Source organism: Camponotus floridanus, unplaced genomic scaffold, assembly GCF_003227725.1.
Source record: "Camponotus floridanus strain SB8 unplaced genomic scaffold, Cflo_v7.5 scaffold37, whole genome shotgun sequence".
In the NCBI taxonomy this organism is placed as follows: Eukaryota; Metazoa; Arthropoda; class Insecta; order Hymenoptera; family Formicidae; genus Camponotus; species Camponotus floridanus.
This window is the reverse complement of record NW_020229514.1, coordinates 1,612,227-1,630,660: the sequence shown is the minus strand read 5'-3', so window position 1 is coordinate 1,630,660 and position 18,434 is coordinate 1,612,227. Positions and strand designations below refer to the sequence as shown.

General features: G+C 34.0%; 1 protein-coding gene across 1 annotated transcript; it reads left to right on the top strand.

The window, feature by feature from the left end:
• The first annotated feature begins 551 nt into the window (after positions 1-551).
• Positions 552-18,313, top strand: LOC105251506 (aquaporin AQPcic). Its single transcript, XM_011258362.3, has 6 exons — positions 552-763; positions 2,156-2,300; positions 14,933-15,117; positions 15,385-15,528; positions 15,872-16,321; positions 16,817-18,313. The coding sequence occupies exons 2-5, from the start codon at positions 2,177-2,179 to the stop codon at positions 16,307-16,309; spliced, it is 891 nt and encodes a 296-aa protein (XP_011256664.1). The 5' UTR covers positions 552-763; positions 2,156-2,176; the 3' UTR covers positions 16,310-16,321; positions 16,817-18,313.
• Positions 18,314-18,434: the final 121 nt, after the last annotated feature.

Sequence of the window (18,434 nt, the reverse complement as noted above, 5' to 3'; positions counted from 1 at the left end):
ATATATATATATATATATATATATATATATATTATATATATATATATATATATATATATATATATTATATATATATATATATATATATATATATTACTGCACGTTTCTGCATAATAACTATTCTTTATACGTGTTAAAATTTGGTTCTCATGTCCATTTGAAATGCATTAAAGAAAAAATACTCTCTCCTTCTTTCTTTCACCTTAATTACACCGTTGTATTTTAATTTGCCGAAAGATCTTCTTTTGTTTTTAACAAAGAGAAGGAGAGAAAGAGAGAGAAAGCGTGTTAAATCTGGGTCGATGAGCAAACAGTAGATTTTGCACATACGATACCGTGAGATAATCGTCAACAATGAGTACGATGGTAAATATTTTCCGACGCGGAAGCGACATCGGGAGCGTGCGCGCGTGCGGTGTCTTGATAATAATTTGGCAGGTACGTACATTTCGCGCGGCCGTGTGCGGAAATACACGGCATCATCGTGTAACGGGAGAGTGACGGTCGACCGGCCGTTGGCACAGTGGAGGGTTTTCTACATATAGAGGTGAACGCGAGTCGCGAAACGATTCAGTCTCCTCGAAACCACTCGACAATAAAAGACAAGACGTGGATAAACAACAATAGCCGCGGCACGTTTGTTTTCTGCCGATGTGCCGATCGTTCGTGCGAATTTCTTGATGATTCATTAACGATCGGGCCTTCGAGCGAGGTCGTGTTAAAGTTTGTGTAACGTTGCAGCTGCCAACTCGTTCTCTTCGGGGTAAGAAATCTTTCTTCGTGGCATGAAAAATCGGAAATCAGTGACTTCCTCTTTCGAATATTGTAAACGAAAATTTTCCCGATTTTTGTGCGATCGATAAGAATAACATGCTGTGCTAAGTACAAAGAAATTTATTTTAAAATGCTATTTATGTATACTTCTTTTCGTCGGCTAATATTAGTCATGTTAAAACCCTTCAAGTTAAATAAACGAAAACTAGAGTCTTCTAGTACGCTTCTAAATTGCAAAGCATATCGATTAAAAAACAATGTTATTGCGTAATTTATGATAATTAATCTTGTCAAAAAATGAAAATGGATTTAATAAAATTAGCTAATTAACAGCCATCGATGTTTTTGTTCTAATTGTTTCCTTAAAACTCCCAATATTTGTAATTTAAAATTAACATGTACCGTGTACGTTATTACAGATACAATGTGACGCTGCGGAAACGCATGCAAATGGTTTAACAAATTCCATAAATTGTATAAATTAGATTATCGAAAGTGTGCATAATAGAAAAAGAGAGAAAATCATTATCAAGCAGTAAAGACATATTAAGAAATTAAGGAAAATTAGATAATGGCTACTGGTTTTTTTCTTGCCCACGTTATTAAAAAATTAATATTTCTTTTACACGTAATGCACACTTATCGATACAAAAATTACGTGAACTAGAGTATCAGGAGTACAGCGATGTATTCAACGCAGAGTCACGACAAGTCGCGATCGATCGATAAAACGCGTACTAAATCACAGATTTAATTAACAAAGTGCAATTGCCTGGCGTGAAGCGTACGATTAAATCGCTTACACGGGATGTCAAGTTCGTTTGACAGCTCGGAGAACTCAGTTTCTCATTTGTTTGTTATTTATATGTTGATATAACTCCATTATTTGATCTAACGAATTTCGACTAATTGTATAAGATATCGATATTATTATCGATTATGTCTGTTTATCGCAGATATTCTAGGTCGCAAAGTCAATCAAAGTATGTCAAGAATCGGTCTTTTCATTTTGCGAATTGTCAATTTTAACGAGCAGATTTCATCAAAAATATTATTAACATTTGTCAGCGAATTTTACCAAAAATTATTAGAATCTAAAATATTTATAAATGGCCAGTTTATATTAGTTTTATCGGAATTTATTACAATTATACGACAACTTATTACAGCAAAAGTAACAAATCATTTCAAAGTGCAGTAGGAATTGATAAGATAACGAGAAGAAAATATATCTATTGTAAACTTATTGTGCCCATTTTTCCACTACAATTTCTTCATATAAGAAAGTCATCATATAAGAATCATAAAAATAATTTGCGCAGTTTATTGTCGCAACTCAAATGAAAAACTCGTGATAATCAATTGTGATTTATACTTTCAGTGACCGTTTAATTGAATCGACATGGAGCAAAATGGTGTATCGATGATATCTTCACCGAATGATAATTCTGGAAAATCTAAGAGCATCGGTATCACCCTAAGATCTAGCAGCTTACAATCGGCTAAGGAAAAGTTGAAGGCACCCTGTGAGTATTAATTAATGGTGTAATTATAACGGAATAAAAAATGGTTTCGAAAAAGAGAGATGTACTGTTTTTAAGAGACTCATATCTCGAAAATCAAATGCAAATTAAAAATAGTTGACAAGTATATTTAATAGAAATTGATCGTTTGGGAGAATTTTCGTGCAAAAATTGTTAATTTCTTTCTATGGCTCAAATTTTTACGCACATTTCTCTTTTTTTTAAAAAACGAGTCGACTTTCAATTTTTTAAAACAAATTTCGCGTTAAATCATAATTCATTTTTGTACAGAATTATAGAGTTAATCGAAATTGGGTAATCCGATTTTATCTCGATTTTATCGTGACATAGTTTGCAGAAATTTAAAAAAATACTAAAACGCACTGAAAAATATCAACGCGAGCAAGTGAATAATGATATAATCTCTAATTTGCTAAAATGACAAATTTTCCTGTCTGTAAAACCATTTGGGACGAATTTCGTTATAATTCATAGAGATATCGCTCCATTAGAATATGAAACTTTGCAGCTATTTCCGCACGAAAATATATATCTAGATCTTTTAATTCGAGATCATCCGATCATGCAGCGATTATAAGGAACGGTATTTGTTCGTCTTAATTTTATTTTTTGGTATCTGTGATTGTCAAAATGATAGTTCTGAGAGAATTTAAGGAGAATATTGGAAAGATATAAAACTTTTATCATTTTTATTCTTTTGTTCATATGTATGAACATACACATATATATAATTTGAGATTCTGCAATGAAAGTTTCTCGGCTATTCGGGAAAAAAGGAACGTACAGAGAGAAGTCATTTCGGCAAAGTTTCATAGGAGGAATTGATCGTGTAACAAAATGGAAAGGCCTCGCGAATGTTCGTTCGTTCCTGCTTTCAAGATTGACCTTAAACTCACGGAATCGTCTGCTATCGCGAGTCGACCGACCTCCTATTCGCCAGAATATTCCTCGCGCCGGTTTTCTCGGTGAAAGAAAGAAGAAAGCGGAGGTTGCATTATACCGAGCGCATGCTAAGCGATGCTCTACGAGTATTCCCCGATCTGAAAATTGGGTCGGAAATCGGATTTGCGAGACTCCGAGGGAAATTTCTCCCTTTCTCCCCTTTGCATTCCTGAAGCACATTTCGCCGTATCAGCGGCATTCTTGATACGAGAAAATTAGGAAAATTAGATAAGTTTTCGCGCTTGGGGATAACATCATCTCAAGTCGCCCCGGCCATTTATTATGCGAACGATGTTTTCGCATCGGGGAAAAAATGTTCAATGCACGTTTCGAGCACGTGACTTCGCGAAATTGATTATACTATCTAATCTAATATGGATATCTTCCAGGATATAATTTATGGGTAAAATCCCTTTCCTCTTAGATCAATATTCTAATCATTATTACATTTTATAGATTACATTTACTTGAATTATCAAGTGCAATCTTTTTTTTCATTAAAATGCATAAGAGTTTACAGTAGTTTTAGCTATCATAGCGAGAGTTTCCGATCGGCGTCTCGCCGTTTGATCTAGAAAGCGGATTGTTTCTTTTGACGAGCGTATTTCGGTCGTTTCTCTAGGAAAAAGAAAGTGCATAATGCGATCGCATCAGGAAACACGGTTTGCTCGGACGTTTTTACGAGGCACGTACGCGAAGAGTCTAATGAAATTAGACGGTAATTATAAAGCGGGACACGCGTATGCTTAACATCGAGCTGCTTTTCTTCCCGCTCTTTTTTCCTTCGTTTTATCAGTGCGGAAAAATAATGCGATTTGAGATCTTAATTCAGGCGACTCGATCTTCTGTTTTAGCCCCTCTAGCTTGTTATAGAGCGGAGCAGAGTATCTACGTCGTGAGGTGTTAATTAATTAGAAGCATCATTTCCGTCAAACGTCCTTACAATGCGTCTCGTGAAAGTCTTAGATTCGATAAACGACTGAGAAAAAAAGGAAATGTAGGTGAGAGGAATTGATTATTCCCCAATGACTTTTTGTGGACTGTATCTCCCTGAGAAAATCTAGAGAAATGGATATCGTACGCGGAATACTGAATTATTTGTGTGCACTTTCACCCGCGATCGCGATTTATAATCGTGGATATACACGCGATAGTCTCCGGGAATTAATTTGAATTTAATATAGCACACGAAGAGTTACGCGAAGAACAAATATTAGGATTCGGGTCACGTATCATCTCATAATCTCTATCTCATTCTAGAATATTGTAAGTAATTAGAAACTTGTTCATGCCACGTTAATGTAAGTACTTTGAATACTTGTTTCGAAATTTGTTACAAGCTCACAAATATTCATTTGCATTCGTAAATTGATTGTGAAAACAAAAATCCTGAAAATATTATTAAAAAATTTCATAAATAATTTTTTTTTTTAAATCAAGATGAAATTTTGAGAGAGAGAAAAATGTGTTTTAAATAATATTTTTCAATATAATCATGTCATCATGTTTTCATGTTATCATGTTATATATTTCAATTTTATAATCATGTCATCATGTTATCATGTTATATATTACAATTTCCGTAATAAAATCGTAAACTTAGAAACACGTGACCGCCTCGTAAAAAATTTCCACTACAAATATTACGTCACTTTTATCGCTAAAAATGCACGATGCGACGCAGATTTCTGATGTAAGTCATTATACGAGATATTTATAGTATGGATACATCAATGTCAGCAGTAATTTCTCGATGTGTCGTCCCGCCAAACATTTAAAGAAGTTTAGTCTGTTGACAGATCGTTGACAGATCAAATTATGTTAATGCAAAATATTATCAATGGAATCGATGTTGCTTTTTAAATTTAGTAACAAGAACAGTACACACAAAGTGAAATATGAGATATATGGGTACAAAATTGTAAACGTTTCCAACTTTATTACAGACACAGGGAATAAATCTCGCTCGAATGAAAAATAAATAATTAACTTTCTTCTTTTTCTCGACTATTATAATCTCTTCGATATACTTTTTATTGTATTTATAACATTTTTGGCATCTTTTAATTCACGTTTATCGAAATCTAAGAAATTCGCATAATTAATGTTATCGTAATGGAGTTGTGCTCCGGTTTCTCGAGAAGACATAATTATTGCCAGATAGGGGACCCTACTGTAAATCGAACAAGTGTTCCTTTGAGAAAATTTAGTACATCGCGATATTCTCGAGTTTTAGAAAATCCAGAATTTCACTCTTTCTGGTAACGATTTATCGTGACAATCGCGTAATTTACTGATACTTCCTTCGTATCCGGTCTCACGAAGGTGCTCCGCTTCCATCACGATATGTGCAACGATATAGCAAGTAGAAACTAAAATGTCAAATGGTGGGAATGCAATCAAAGACGAGACAATAGCCTTTTGTATTGCAATATAACGCTATCTTATTATTATTTATCCGCCTATTTCTCCCGTCATAAATATTTTCGAAATGAGTTTCCAAGATATGCATTAACTCGAGAGAATAATAAATTAATATTAATATAGAAATATAAAAATTAATATAATAAAAATATATCACGTTACATAATTGATTGATATTATATGTCATTACAATTAATAAATGTTAAGATAAAAATAATTAATAAGTAACACACATAGACCAAAAGCCTTGTAAGTTAAATTTCATAAATATCGTAATGTGTCAAAGTATTAATATATAATTACAATCAATATTATAATTGTAATATTAATTGAAATATTTTTGTAGCATTTAACAATCTCGAAACTTCAAGAAATGTTCTCTCATAATTCATAACATATTCATTATATAAGCGTTTTATACACATTTTCATCGTGTTCGAAGCTTCACATTAGAGAAGGTATGTTTCATATCCCGAAGCACGGCTTCTCGTGATAAAATTTCGAGAATGAAAATTCGAAAGGGTAGGAATTCGAATAGTTCGGTAGCGAATACGTATGCAAAATTAATCTCTTTCTCGGTTGCTACTACAAATTGAGACGGCGCCGATGACGGAAGAAAGATAGTATCGATACGTCTCGCGAGTCTGGCTCGACAGTCAGCGTACTCCGGCCATTCACATCGCGAACTTGACCCACTGTCATACTTGCAGCAACGGTACGCAACGTTATACTCTTGACTGCGTATTCCGGGTACACAGAAAAAGACTACCGTGTACTTTTTCCGCTGACTCTTGCGAAATAGGGAAGTACTTTTGCAGACACGTAATGATGTAACTATAGAGATAAGATTCTCAGTGGTCAGTAAACCCGTGCATTTTATTTTATGCTATATATGCTACGCATTATAAATTATAAATTATAATCAATTACACAGTTCGAAAAAGAAGTAGATTAAGTTGTCGACGATCAAGAATTGTATGTCAATAATAAAAAAGGTATCTTTTTATCTTCCAAAATGTGCATTTTGGAATTGCATATCGATCGACTTGATTCTTGACAATAATTATTATATACGAGAAACAAATCGAAAGTTTTTTTATTTTGTTTTTATGATACATTACTTATAGACTAGATGCATTCTAACATTTTGTACCTCAAATTATGTAGATAAATAGATGAAGATAAGTCTGCATTATGAGCCTTATTTCTCCGCAAGCTTATAACATTCCTGATACGTATCTTTCATGTGCTTCATTATAACATACGGCCGACATAACGCATTCCACATATGATGATATAACCTGCACAAATATTACTGTATCACGCTAAGCAATACTTATCGTAATTGCAAGATGCAATGCTCAGTCGTAATCGTAATGTTATATATAATAGATACAAAAAATATTTCCTGAAAATATCTGAATCTATAATTTAATTATTTAGCGAATAAAATAATAAAAAAATATAATAAAAATATAATAATATAATAAAATCTAATAAAAAATATATAATAAAAAAAATCAGTTATAGATATCCATGGATATGTAAAAATATTGAGGTACGATAAAAATATATCTCATACAGATGATAAAAATATTTTTTAAATTTGGAATAAAAAATTATGAATTTGTAATTTTGATAATAAATTAATAAATATATCTAAAAATAAGATTAAGTTCTCAAACGCAATCTCTCAATTTATTCGCAGTGTAACATTAATGATACCGGTCAAATAATTTTGATTTGCATTCTACGAGTATTCGAGAATGTGTCAGAAATCCCATCACGTATTCATCACGCGTGTTTCGATAGTGTTTTACATTTCCGGCGCTTATTGAGAAATTGTTTTTATGCAACGCATCGAATGGATGAAATTACTTTCGACATCATTCCATCGCGAATCTAATCGACTATGCAAATCGTTACGATGTAGTGTAATCAGTAATACGTTATATCAGAGCGCGTGTAATTATGCATGTAATAATCGATCATCGCAAATCGTTCTCTCGCAAAAAGCGCAAAAGTGAGTAATTGACAACGTATGAAGATTTACCGGGAATAATCGAATTCAGTGATTTTCCAGATATTACAAGACAGATATTACAACGTAGTAGAGTTCTCGTAAACGAAAAATATCAAGCACTTTTCCTCGCGAGGGAAAATGTTTTTACATTAAATTCACCTGCAAGATTACACGATTAGAAGCGCGCCGTTCGTTTAATTTTTTTTTATAGCAGAGTAAGCAAAAACCCGAGAAAAGTGAACGATGGAGAAAAGCGCGTTTGTGTGTGTGTGTGCTTTTGCGCATCGCTGTGCTTTCATGCATCTCTGTTCACGATAGTTAATCGAAGATTGGCGTTGCATCCTCTCAACACGAGCCGAGAATTTCTCTTTGCCATGCTCTTACTAACCCATTTTCTATAATTCATATTCAGAGGATCGGTTGCATCCGTTGCACGAGAGATGTGGAAATGTGGATTATATGTTCGAGTGGCTTGTATAATATTTTCTGCGAGTCTTCTATCCTTATTTATAAGAAAAAAGCAAATACTTGAATATTTTCACGTGTGCACGCTTTTCGTAACTTTTCATCAACTTTACCTAAAAGCCTTACATTTCGACGATATTCCTGTATTCGCGAAAATGTTGGGTGAAACTAAACACAGATTAAACATGGATGATTTAAGGCAGATAAATTTATCTTTGCTTTTCGGAACAAGTGAATGATGTGTTGATGATTCTTGAAATAAATCAAAGCTTACACATGTCTTGCAGCTATTTCTTTCTTTTCAGTTTACTTCATGGGAAAATATTTACTTTTTCTTAATTTTATATTTCAAGAAATAATATTTCAAAACACGTAAATGATGTAAATGTAATTTTGAAGAAGCTCGCGCAATTTTATCGAAACAATTACCTGGAAAATATATAAGATCGATGTAATACTTTTTTTTATTTTTCAAGAGAGATACGTGATTTCAGTTGTCTCGAGAAATAACCGGCTCACATTTTAAAGAACGCTCTTGCGTGCTCGTGGAAATTACATTCGCTCGATATCGTAGATTCGCGGGAAGATCGTATCGGAGATCATGTAACGACAAATCGTTGCAAATCATACGTAGCCGGTTGTATATTTCACGTGATTCGCTAAGATATCATTCTGCATCGTATTTCATAGCCGAGCATTATTTCACGCGAAAGGTGTTGTTTGCGATAAAACCGCGTTACACAAATCGAAGACGCATATTCCGTGTATTATGTAACGGATGTTCGGACATTCTCATCTGGCTGACAGGTGATTAGCAAATGTCAGAGGATCCTCGATGCTTTCACACGGAATAATAACGAACATGCGTGAGAGCAACGTGTCATGTCACGTGGAATGAAGGTGTTATTTTCACGTCGGCCAACTTTACATTTGATTCCTGACCAAAGTTCAACAGATTCATTCCATTAACGGGTGAAATGAAAGCCAATTATAGTAATTGGCGAGACGTCTTACTCTTATCGATCTCTATAATACGAGCGCATTGCGAATTGTAATTACGGGGACGGATACGATCGCGCGTAACTTTTGCTAAAGTTCACGAGGTTTATTAACATTGGTTAATTAACAGAGTCAACGGCATGTAATGGAATTAGTAATTAGAATAATCGATGCGATATATATTTTATACTTGAGTTTATCACGTCGAAATTATCATAAATATTATGATGAAAGGAATAATATTTCTTCGCGAGTTATAAAAATATAATTAAATATAAATAATATTTTTTCACAGGTTAAAAAATAAAAATTATGTTACGAGTCAGTATTTGATGTTATATCGAAGCATCTGATACGCGAGAATTATCGAAAAAATTATTAAACGAACAATTGTGTATTCATCTCAAACGTGTAATTTTTTACTGAGAAAGGTAATTAATGATTCGTCGACGTTATCTTATCGTTTTATTAATATCGATCACGACTAGTTGATCAAACGAGTTGATCAAATATTGTTTCGCTGTCCGTAGTGACATACGCACACATTGTGACATATATATCATTAGGAATATAAATTATGGCATAATGTATCGCTAGGATAAAAGTTATTTTTAAATTACAAAGAGTCTCGGGTTTGTCGTAAGTGTGTTTTTCTTTCGAAATTCTTACAGTAACGAAGAAACAGGCGTCGGGAATTAACGCGAAGCATACTTTATCGCTCGTCATCGCACGTTGCAAGGTGCGTTACGACAAAAACTGGCTTTCTACCCTTTCGGTGCAGCTGATTTATGGAAATTTCACCGTGTACATCGTCGTTATTAGGGATCGTTGAAATTCGCGGCATACCGAGAGAAAGAGAGAATACCTTTCTCGTACTAAATTGTCGAAGTAAATTGCCTTTTTCGCGTACGCTATCTAGTTATGAAGCGCATTGCGCGGAAAATTAACCACAAATTGCAAAAAATTAAGCGATTCGCTAATTACAGAAATTTTCGTACTTAAATTCACGTGCAACGTGCTTCTTTGTAAACCTGCGGTTGTAATTCAATAAAAAAATTCCACCATAATAATTAGTTTATTATTCACGTAGTAATGATGATAGCTCGATGATTGATTATTAAATTACAACGAATTTCAATATTATCGTTATCAAATTAATTAAATATATCGTTTTACTTTTGATATGTAATCCGAACCTTAATATATATTACCTTTGGCAATATATATTACGAGTGATTCGTATAAAAATAATATAAAAATACGCGGGATATTTCAATATACACGCGCGAAATACGTTTTGCTACTTTATCAATTCAGTCACGAATCATATACGATAGATACGATAGATTCCTGTTATCTTTTCATACGCTATCGATAGCTGGTATACGTGCCGTGGTCGGTATATATCGATGGGAATTTTCCAAAGAGAGAGAGAAAGACGTTAAAAGCGATGGGCATTAATTCAGATTTGTTTGCGGGATACTATAGATGGTGCATCAATGAAAGTGCATCGACGAGGAGCATCGCTTTCTCGATCCGAACTCCTCCCTCTCCTTTCTCCTCGATAGATCGCATGAATAGAAAGAAAAGAACGAAAGGAAATGAAAAAAAAGAAAAAGAAAAAGTTATCGCGAGGGCAAAGGATTATATTATACATATAAAGAAATACGAGACATTTCACTCGGCAATTATAATCGTCGATTACTTTCTCGGTCTGCAATTACGCTCCGGCACTTTCTTGCTAATTATCCGCAGCCTCCGTTCTCCTGAGCTTTGATTTTTTTAATTAGAGATATCGCGTTCAAGTTACGCGCAACTTGGAAAGTGCGCATCTCGACAGTGAAGATGTAAGATCCTTTCCTTTTTTTTTTTTTTGAATCCTGCGTTATACATACGTGCCGTGTTTCGGCGCAGTCTCGCATGCGTTTTACCCACTTGGCCCTAATGCACAACACGCGCGCAATGGCTTTCTACACTTTATTCCGCCAGTACTTTGTCGTGTTTACGACCACCGGATCATTAAAGCGGCGATAAATTAACGAAATGTTAAGAGAGCTCAAGCCGTACACGCGTTCCAATTTCTTTTCGTCGATTAGTTGTCCTGCGGCCGGGTTTCACGAAACCGTCGAATTATTTTCTTTCAAAATCTTGAACGAATAATTAAAAAAAGGAATGAATAGAAAATGTGAAATTTTTTCGTACAATTTATCTGATAATATTTATCACCCATCAAATGTAAAAAAAAGAATACGCATATACGGTATCTCTTTGTGTCATAAAAATGTCCTTCTATAAATTTTCTATAAATTTTCAAGCATAATTATTTTGTGGCGTGACGTGCAATTTTCATTTTTCCCTAATTATTAGAATTAGATAATTAGGTTTCGCAATAATTACCTTCGTAATAGCTTTTACTTTCAAAATGGCAACTCATATCTGATCCGCTCTCGACTTTTATGTACCTCGTGTCGTCAAATACTTATAACATATCAAATATACATCAAGTACTTATTACATGCTTGTTATATACTTTCGCAATCGATATGATGTCCGGGAATGGAGAATGTCCGCCTTTGAGAAGATAAACACACGACTTTGAACGGCTTCGAGTACGTCGCTTTGCGTTCCCGTCATCGTATCGAAATCCAGTTAATCCGCGAATGTCGATGACTGATCGCTATCAGTCTCGCTCTATGTCACCCTAAGCTTGTACGCTAATGGAAACCATACGTGACACGTGCTAGCTTCTAATTATATCCGTGCGACACACGGTTAATCACGACGACTCGATCGTAATTCTAGAGTAAACGTGCTCTGGCATCTCTATGCGTAGCTCAAAAGCGCGAACGCATATGTAAATGTATAAACGTGATTACAGCCAAAGGATATTGGCATGCGTAAAGTTATGAATATCGTATGAATGAAAATCGGGAGAGCGCGTTTCAATGATTCATTCGGGGAACGCGAATTGTGCAAATGTAACGCGCAACAAGTACAAATTTATGCACATTTTATTTGTGTCTCAAAGCAGGATAACAGTTTGTATATTTTATCGCAACTTTACGCATTTCTTTACTTAACTCTTTTTTTTTTTAATTCTGTGAAAAAGGCAATTTTTGAAATATAATAATTATGCATGAGAAAGTGTTATATTGTAGTAATAATTTTCATTTTTGCGTCAATTTTAAATATTTTTGAAGATAGTAACATAGTGGAGATTACTGTTATGCAAATTAATTATAGCTAATCTGCCTAATGATAAAAATGCAAGTATATATTTCAATGAAATTGATTCACATATAGTAGATAAAGAGTTAATATTGGTTTTCTTCTCGCCTGAACCGATTAAAGATTAAATAATTTTATATTATACGCAGTAGCATGGAGAATAAAGTTTCAAAACAATTCTAATCAAATTAATTATAAAACAAAGTAAAAAAATACAATTATTTAATTGATTTATCTTTTTTCTATGTCGACAATAAGCCAAGATGGAAATTGTGCGAAATGAAAAGTATCGGAAAAAAATGTAAAATAATTTTCGCATAAATATAATATAATATACAACTAAATCATTTATTATTACGCATTATATTGAATGAATTATCAACTGTGCGATCAATGAAATATGTTCAATAATAAAATTCATAATTTAATATTTTCAACGATTCTTATTCATCATGTTAATAATATTCCGATAAATAATTGCAAAATTTTATCAATGCTGCATAGAACGAGAAGAAATGTCACAAAGCCATGATCTTTGACAGCACTGATTACTTAGTCGTCATTCTCGCTGGCGTCTGAAATACTAAATATTGACTCGAGATTGCATTACTCAATATGAGATAAATATATTAAATGATTTGAACAAATATATAAATGATAAGGACATATTTCATATATCCTTATCATTTATAAATTTGTTCAAATCATTTAATATTTTATCTTATATTTAATTTTTATCTTATATTTCATATATCGTTATCATTGTAACATATATCATTATAATATTGCGCGCAGAAAGATATAAATAGATGGAAAGTGGGAAAGAAAGAGAAAGAGAGAATTGAATTCATTTTCTATGGATATAACTTAATTTTTGTATTTCAAAGTTGGAGTAAATTATGTAGAATGAAATAAATGAAAGTTGCGTAGTAAAGTAATGCGAAAATAATGGGCATTACGATAGTTAAGTTCAAAGGACATAGTTTAATTTAGTTGTAATTTGCTTCAACTTTCGGCCTCGGGCAAAAATTTTACAAGCACTCTCGTGAAAATTTTATAGAGCGAGCTTTCGCGAGAATTACATCGAGAAAATTTAATGCGGATATATACATGGAAGGAAACTATGCCATCCTGTCAAAAAGAAGGAATGCAAAGTGCTTCGATATTCAAGAATGGAAAATACTTATCGAAGTCCAGCATCCTTAACAACGCTAGAGCCGCTCGACTTACGATGTGCATAACTTCACCGATGTGCTTTCATGTAAATTCAATGTTGCCTCCCTCCTCTATCTTAGGTTTATACCGATGGTAATCATATTCGACGTAGAGCGAACAAAGTTTCTATACTCGAAAGTTTACAACAAAGTAACAGTCCAAGTTTATCCTGCCTGTCGATCTAAAAACACTTCTGTACCGAGCACATTTTACTTTTGAAATTCATCGAAGAACAATCATCTTTTAACATATATATCCATGAATAAAATTCTGATATAAAAACGTCGTAAATTGCAGATATAAAAAGGAAAACTGATCTTTTTTTCTGAACAATTTCGAAAGGATGATGATATTCTAGTATTCCTTTCAAGTTTTCAAATACGACATTAACAAATTAGCATAATCTTGCATAATCTTTGGCTTTAATATGTTTTACGGAATCTTTAAAAAAAAAAGATGTAGAGTCTGTTGAATCAGCTCTCATTATCTTTTTTTTCTCTCTTACACTAAGGATTCCGGAAATCTTCGTGCATAAATCACAAGCGATGACAATTTAAATACATGTGTGCACGTATGTCGTCATTATATACACATTATCTTTGAAAACAAAGCGAGCATCGTTACGACTACATTCAACGGGAGCACACCTTGAGCCTCTTGATTTTTCTCAATTATATTCATTTAATCTGGCTGACTTTGATTCGTTTAATGCGCAGAACTAAAAATGTATACTTTGCTCTGTTCGTTCGTGCATGATAATCGCTTTTTAATTAAATACTGAAAATCGGTAAAGATATGAGAGCGCAAATTTTCATACCTTTTCATAAAAGTACGAGAGTGACAGCAATCTCGAGTGGCCTTCTCGACAAAATGATAACGTAAAGCTGCGTTTTATCTTCGTCGCGATAATTTTATAAATTATTCACGTAACGCGCTTTACTTTTCCTGCTCCATAAAACGCCATTTTCAAATTTTATATTTCGTATAATCATATATTGTAAGTTATAAACTACTATAATATACCATGTATTGTAAATTAATAAACTGTTATTACTTATAGGAATTTTTTTATTATATGTATTTATGTGAACGATATAAATATTAAATAAATAAAGATTTAGCATTTAAGTTAATCACGAAATGCTCGTACAAGTTTGCTTTCTCTCTTCTTCCTTCGCCTTCGTTATACACGATGTTAAAAATGTATGACAAACGTCTAGAGAGATTTATCACGGCAACGGATAAAAAGCAGCAACGCGTTGATACCGCATATAAATTGATGATATGTTAAAGATGGAAATGTCTATATATAATTCAGGGTTGAAGAAGGTGGAGGAAGGCAGCACGTTATGGGACAAGTTGCTGGCCGTTCTGGCAGAATTAATCGGAACGGCACTCCTGGTCTTTCTGGGATGCACAGCATGCGTGGGCAGTTTAGGTACGACGCCGACACCTTTACAAATCGGCCTCGCTTTCGGTTTTGCTGTCATGATCGCAGTACAGGTATAAATTATTTACGTGATTTAGATTGACCATTAACGCGTATTAATCTTAAGAATAATACGATTGCAGCATTTATATTATTTTTTATTTGTTCATATATTTTATATATTTTATATATTTCGATCTCTCCTGCTTTTAATAATATATCTTGCGAAGAAAATATATCTGACAAAAATATATAAAACTAGCATTAAGTCGGGCGCCGAGATGCAATGTTATCGAATCTTATCGTCGGTTAAATGCTGCTTGTTTGCTCTCTTTTTTCAGTGTTTTGGCCATATCAGCGGCGCTCATGTTAATCCAGCTATTACAGCCGCTACTGTAATTCTCGGCAATACGTCTCTCCTGATGGCCGGATTCTACATCATTGCACAATGTTTGGGTAGCCTGATAGGTTACGGTTTATTAAAGGTCAATAAATATGCATATATTCATTTACTTTAAGATTACGAAAGACATTCGAATTATAAGATAATTATATCGATATTAATATCGATGTATATTCGTGCTTTTATAACGCGTTATAAGTAAAAATTATGTTACAATAGAGTTACAATATTAAAATTACTTAAACCCTCTCTTTAGTTTGTTCCTAAAAATTACCTACATGTGCTCGTGATTGCTTAATCTTTCAATAAATAAATTAAATGTTTCATAGATCGCACTTCACGATAGCTTTTGAAAAACATTGATCAACTTAGTATTCGCCATAATATTAATATTTTTTACTCTTTTTTTAATATATTAATTACAGATGACAACGCCGCAAGATTTATTATACTCAAAGCCAAACGAATCCTTCTGTGTGACGAGAATTGATTCACACTTACATCCCGCTCATGGAGTCGCAGTCGAAGCTTTAGCCACGGGGGTATTTGTCTTCTTCGCCTGCGCAGTTTGGGATTCGCGAAACGCGAAAAACACCGAGACGATAGCGATAAAATTCGGCTTCTGCATCACCATGCTTGCTTTGGCTTTTGCCCCTTACACTGGCTGTAGTCTCAACCCCGCCAGATCATTCGGACCAGCGGTCTGGAATAATGACTTTGAAAATCATTGGGTATACTGGCTGGGACCGATCGGAGGCGCCATAATCTCGGCCCTGATCTATCGATGCTTATTCATGCCCAAGACGAAAAATCAGGATGATGCCATGCATGACATGGAAACTTTCAACGGCATCGAGACGTAAATGGAATCACACGTACGTTCTTCTCTAAATTTATTAAATCTCGCATTATTTTCCTACGGCTATTAAAAAGTTTATGAGAGCGCTCATAATGGTACAAAATCATAATTAAAGTAAAAGTCAATTTTTTCCACAAAAACGTGCGCTTTGCATGCTAATAATGTTAAATAAATTCCGTTAAAGAAACTTATAATCTCAAATTTTTATATATATTAAATAATTATCTAAAAAATAACATTAAACAACCTTTTATAAGAGAATCACTTTTATTCGAAAAAATTATTTGACGAAAGTGAAAAGTTATCGTGTTGTCCTTCTTGTAAAAAAATCTCATCAATGTCCGCGAGCTTGGCATGTTTCCAAAGAATTTTTTTCCGTTTTTTTTCTATCTTTGTTCATTCGGCCTCAATTCAAATATCTGCTGGATATTTTCGTGCGATGTATAACGTCACTTTTATCAAATAATCTACGAATCTACGAAGCTTATATATCGTGCGCTTTCTCTTTCAGCGAACGAAATTGTATTCCGGCTGTCGGTGATTCACAAATTGAACGAGAAATCCTGAATCGCGCTGGTATTTTCCTCCTCGGTTGAAAAAGAGGACGTTGCAAAAGTTGCGGCGGAAACTCTTGCGGGCACGATAGAAGCGGATCGGACAGGCTTCGAACTTTACGGATTTTTGCTTTCAGGATACTCGTTGGAAACATCTCACTCGAAAATCTTGTAACCCAAAGGATCAAAAATACGCGACTTCTTCGTTGTAGATTGTAATCTGACGAATTATTTTTGTACAGAAATATTCGATGTAATAAGGCGCTTTGACGTTTCGCATTTGCTTTTATGCAATAGATATAGAATTTTCGGTGCATTTTTGTCATCACATTATTTGTTATTTATATGATTCATAGCATCGTGGCCGAGCGAAACATGGAAATGCATTTTAAACATGAAATGCAAAATATAAATGATAAATTGTGTATTCTAAAAATGTTATTTCAGAATGAAAAAAAATACAGATCGAGTACACACGTACTACTATAAATGAGCGAATTTTTGTAGAATTTTTCTCAAGAATAAATAACTAGCGTTATGTATTGAATATTTACGCCTGTAGCATTCGTTTGACATACCGCTCGGCCATGACGCATATATGAATATTTATATCCTTTTGCTATGTAGTTTTTACATCTCCAGCACTTTTGAAGATAATCGCTCTATGTCGTTGTAAACATATAGCGAAGCACCGTAATGGCGTGTGATTTCGTCTTGCCTAGTGGCATATAATTTAAGATACTAATTCTCTCGCACTCCCGTTCCTCTCTTTTTTTTTTGTTTTTGTTCGTGGCAAGCTCTCTCGCATGCATTACGCCACAGCGGCCGCTTCGCCGCGCTTTTTATTAATTATTAGCGAATTTATGGGTTGTATGCAGACCCGGTTCGCTCGCTCCGCAATTCCACCAAATTCGCCGCCATTATATCGTACACGTACGCGATGCAGCTCGTTAAGGCCGACATCTCTTATCCCTGCTGCGACGAAATTCGAAATAACGGAATTAGTCTCGGCGAATTCGGGAAATTGCCTCCATCGCCGTCGGTCGCGCCAAAGTTTTAATTGTATATTCGATCTACATGTCTGTGCGTGCGTGCGTGTCTATGTATGTATGTGGGTGTGTGTGTGTGTATGTGCGTATGTATAACCGCGATTGCAATTACGTTCTGCAACTTAATGTATATGTAAATACAAGATACACGTCCGGACCTCCTCGTTTCATATATATATATATCCCTTCTTCTGTAGATAACAATAAGATAACTTTAAGAGCGAAATCGCATAGTAGATTTCCTGGAATTTCGCAAGCCTTAAGGCCTTATATTTTGCGCGCGAACGATCGGCGAAGGATAAGATCGAATTCCGAATTACATTATTGCAATGTGTATTTATGTAAGTAATTTTCAATTGTAATAATAAAATGTGGCTTCAAATAAATTCTACGTGTTTTGACGAATTGTGATTTTTCTTCTTTTCTATATATTTTTTCTTACCTTTCTATGTATTTTTTCGCAAATATTTATATTCAACAAAAAAGATTATCATAGCTATCATGTTTTAGAAATTCTTGAAACGCG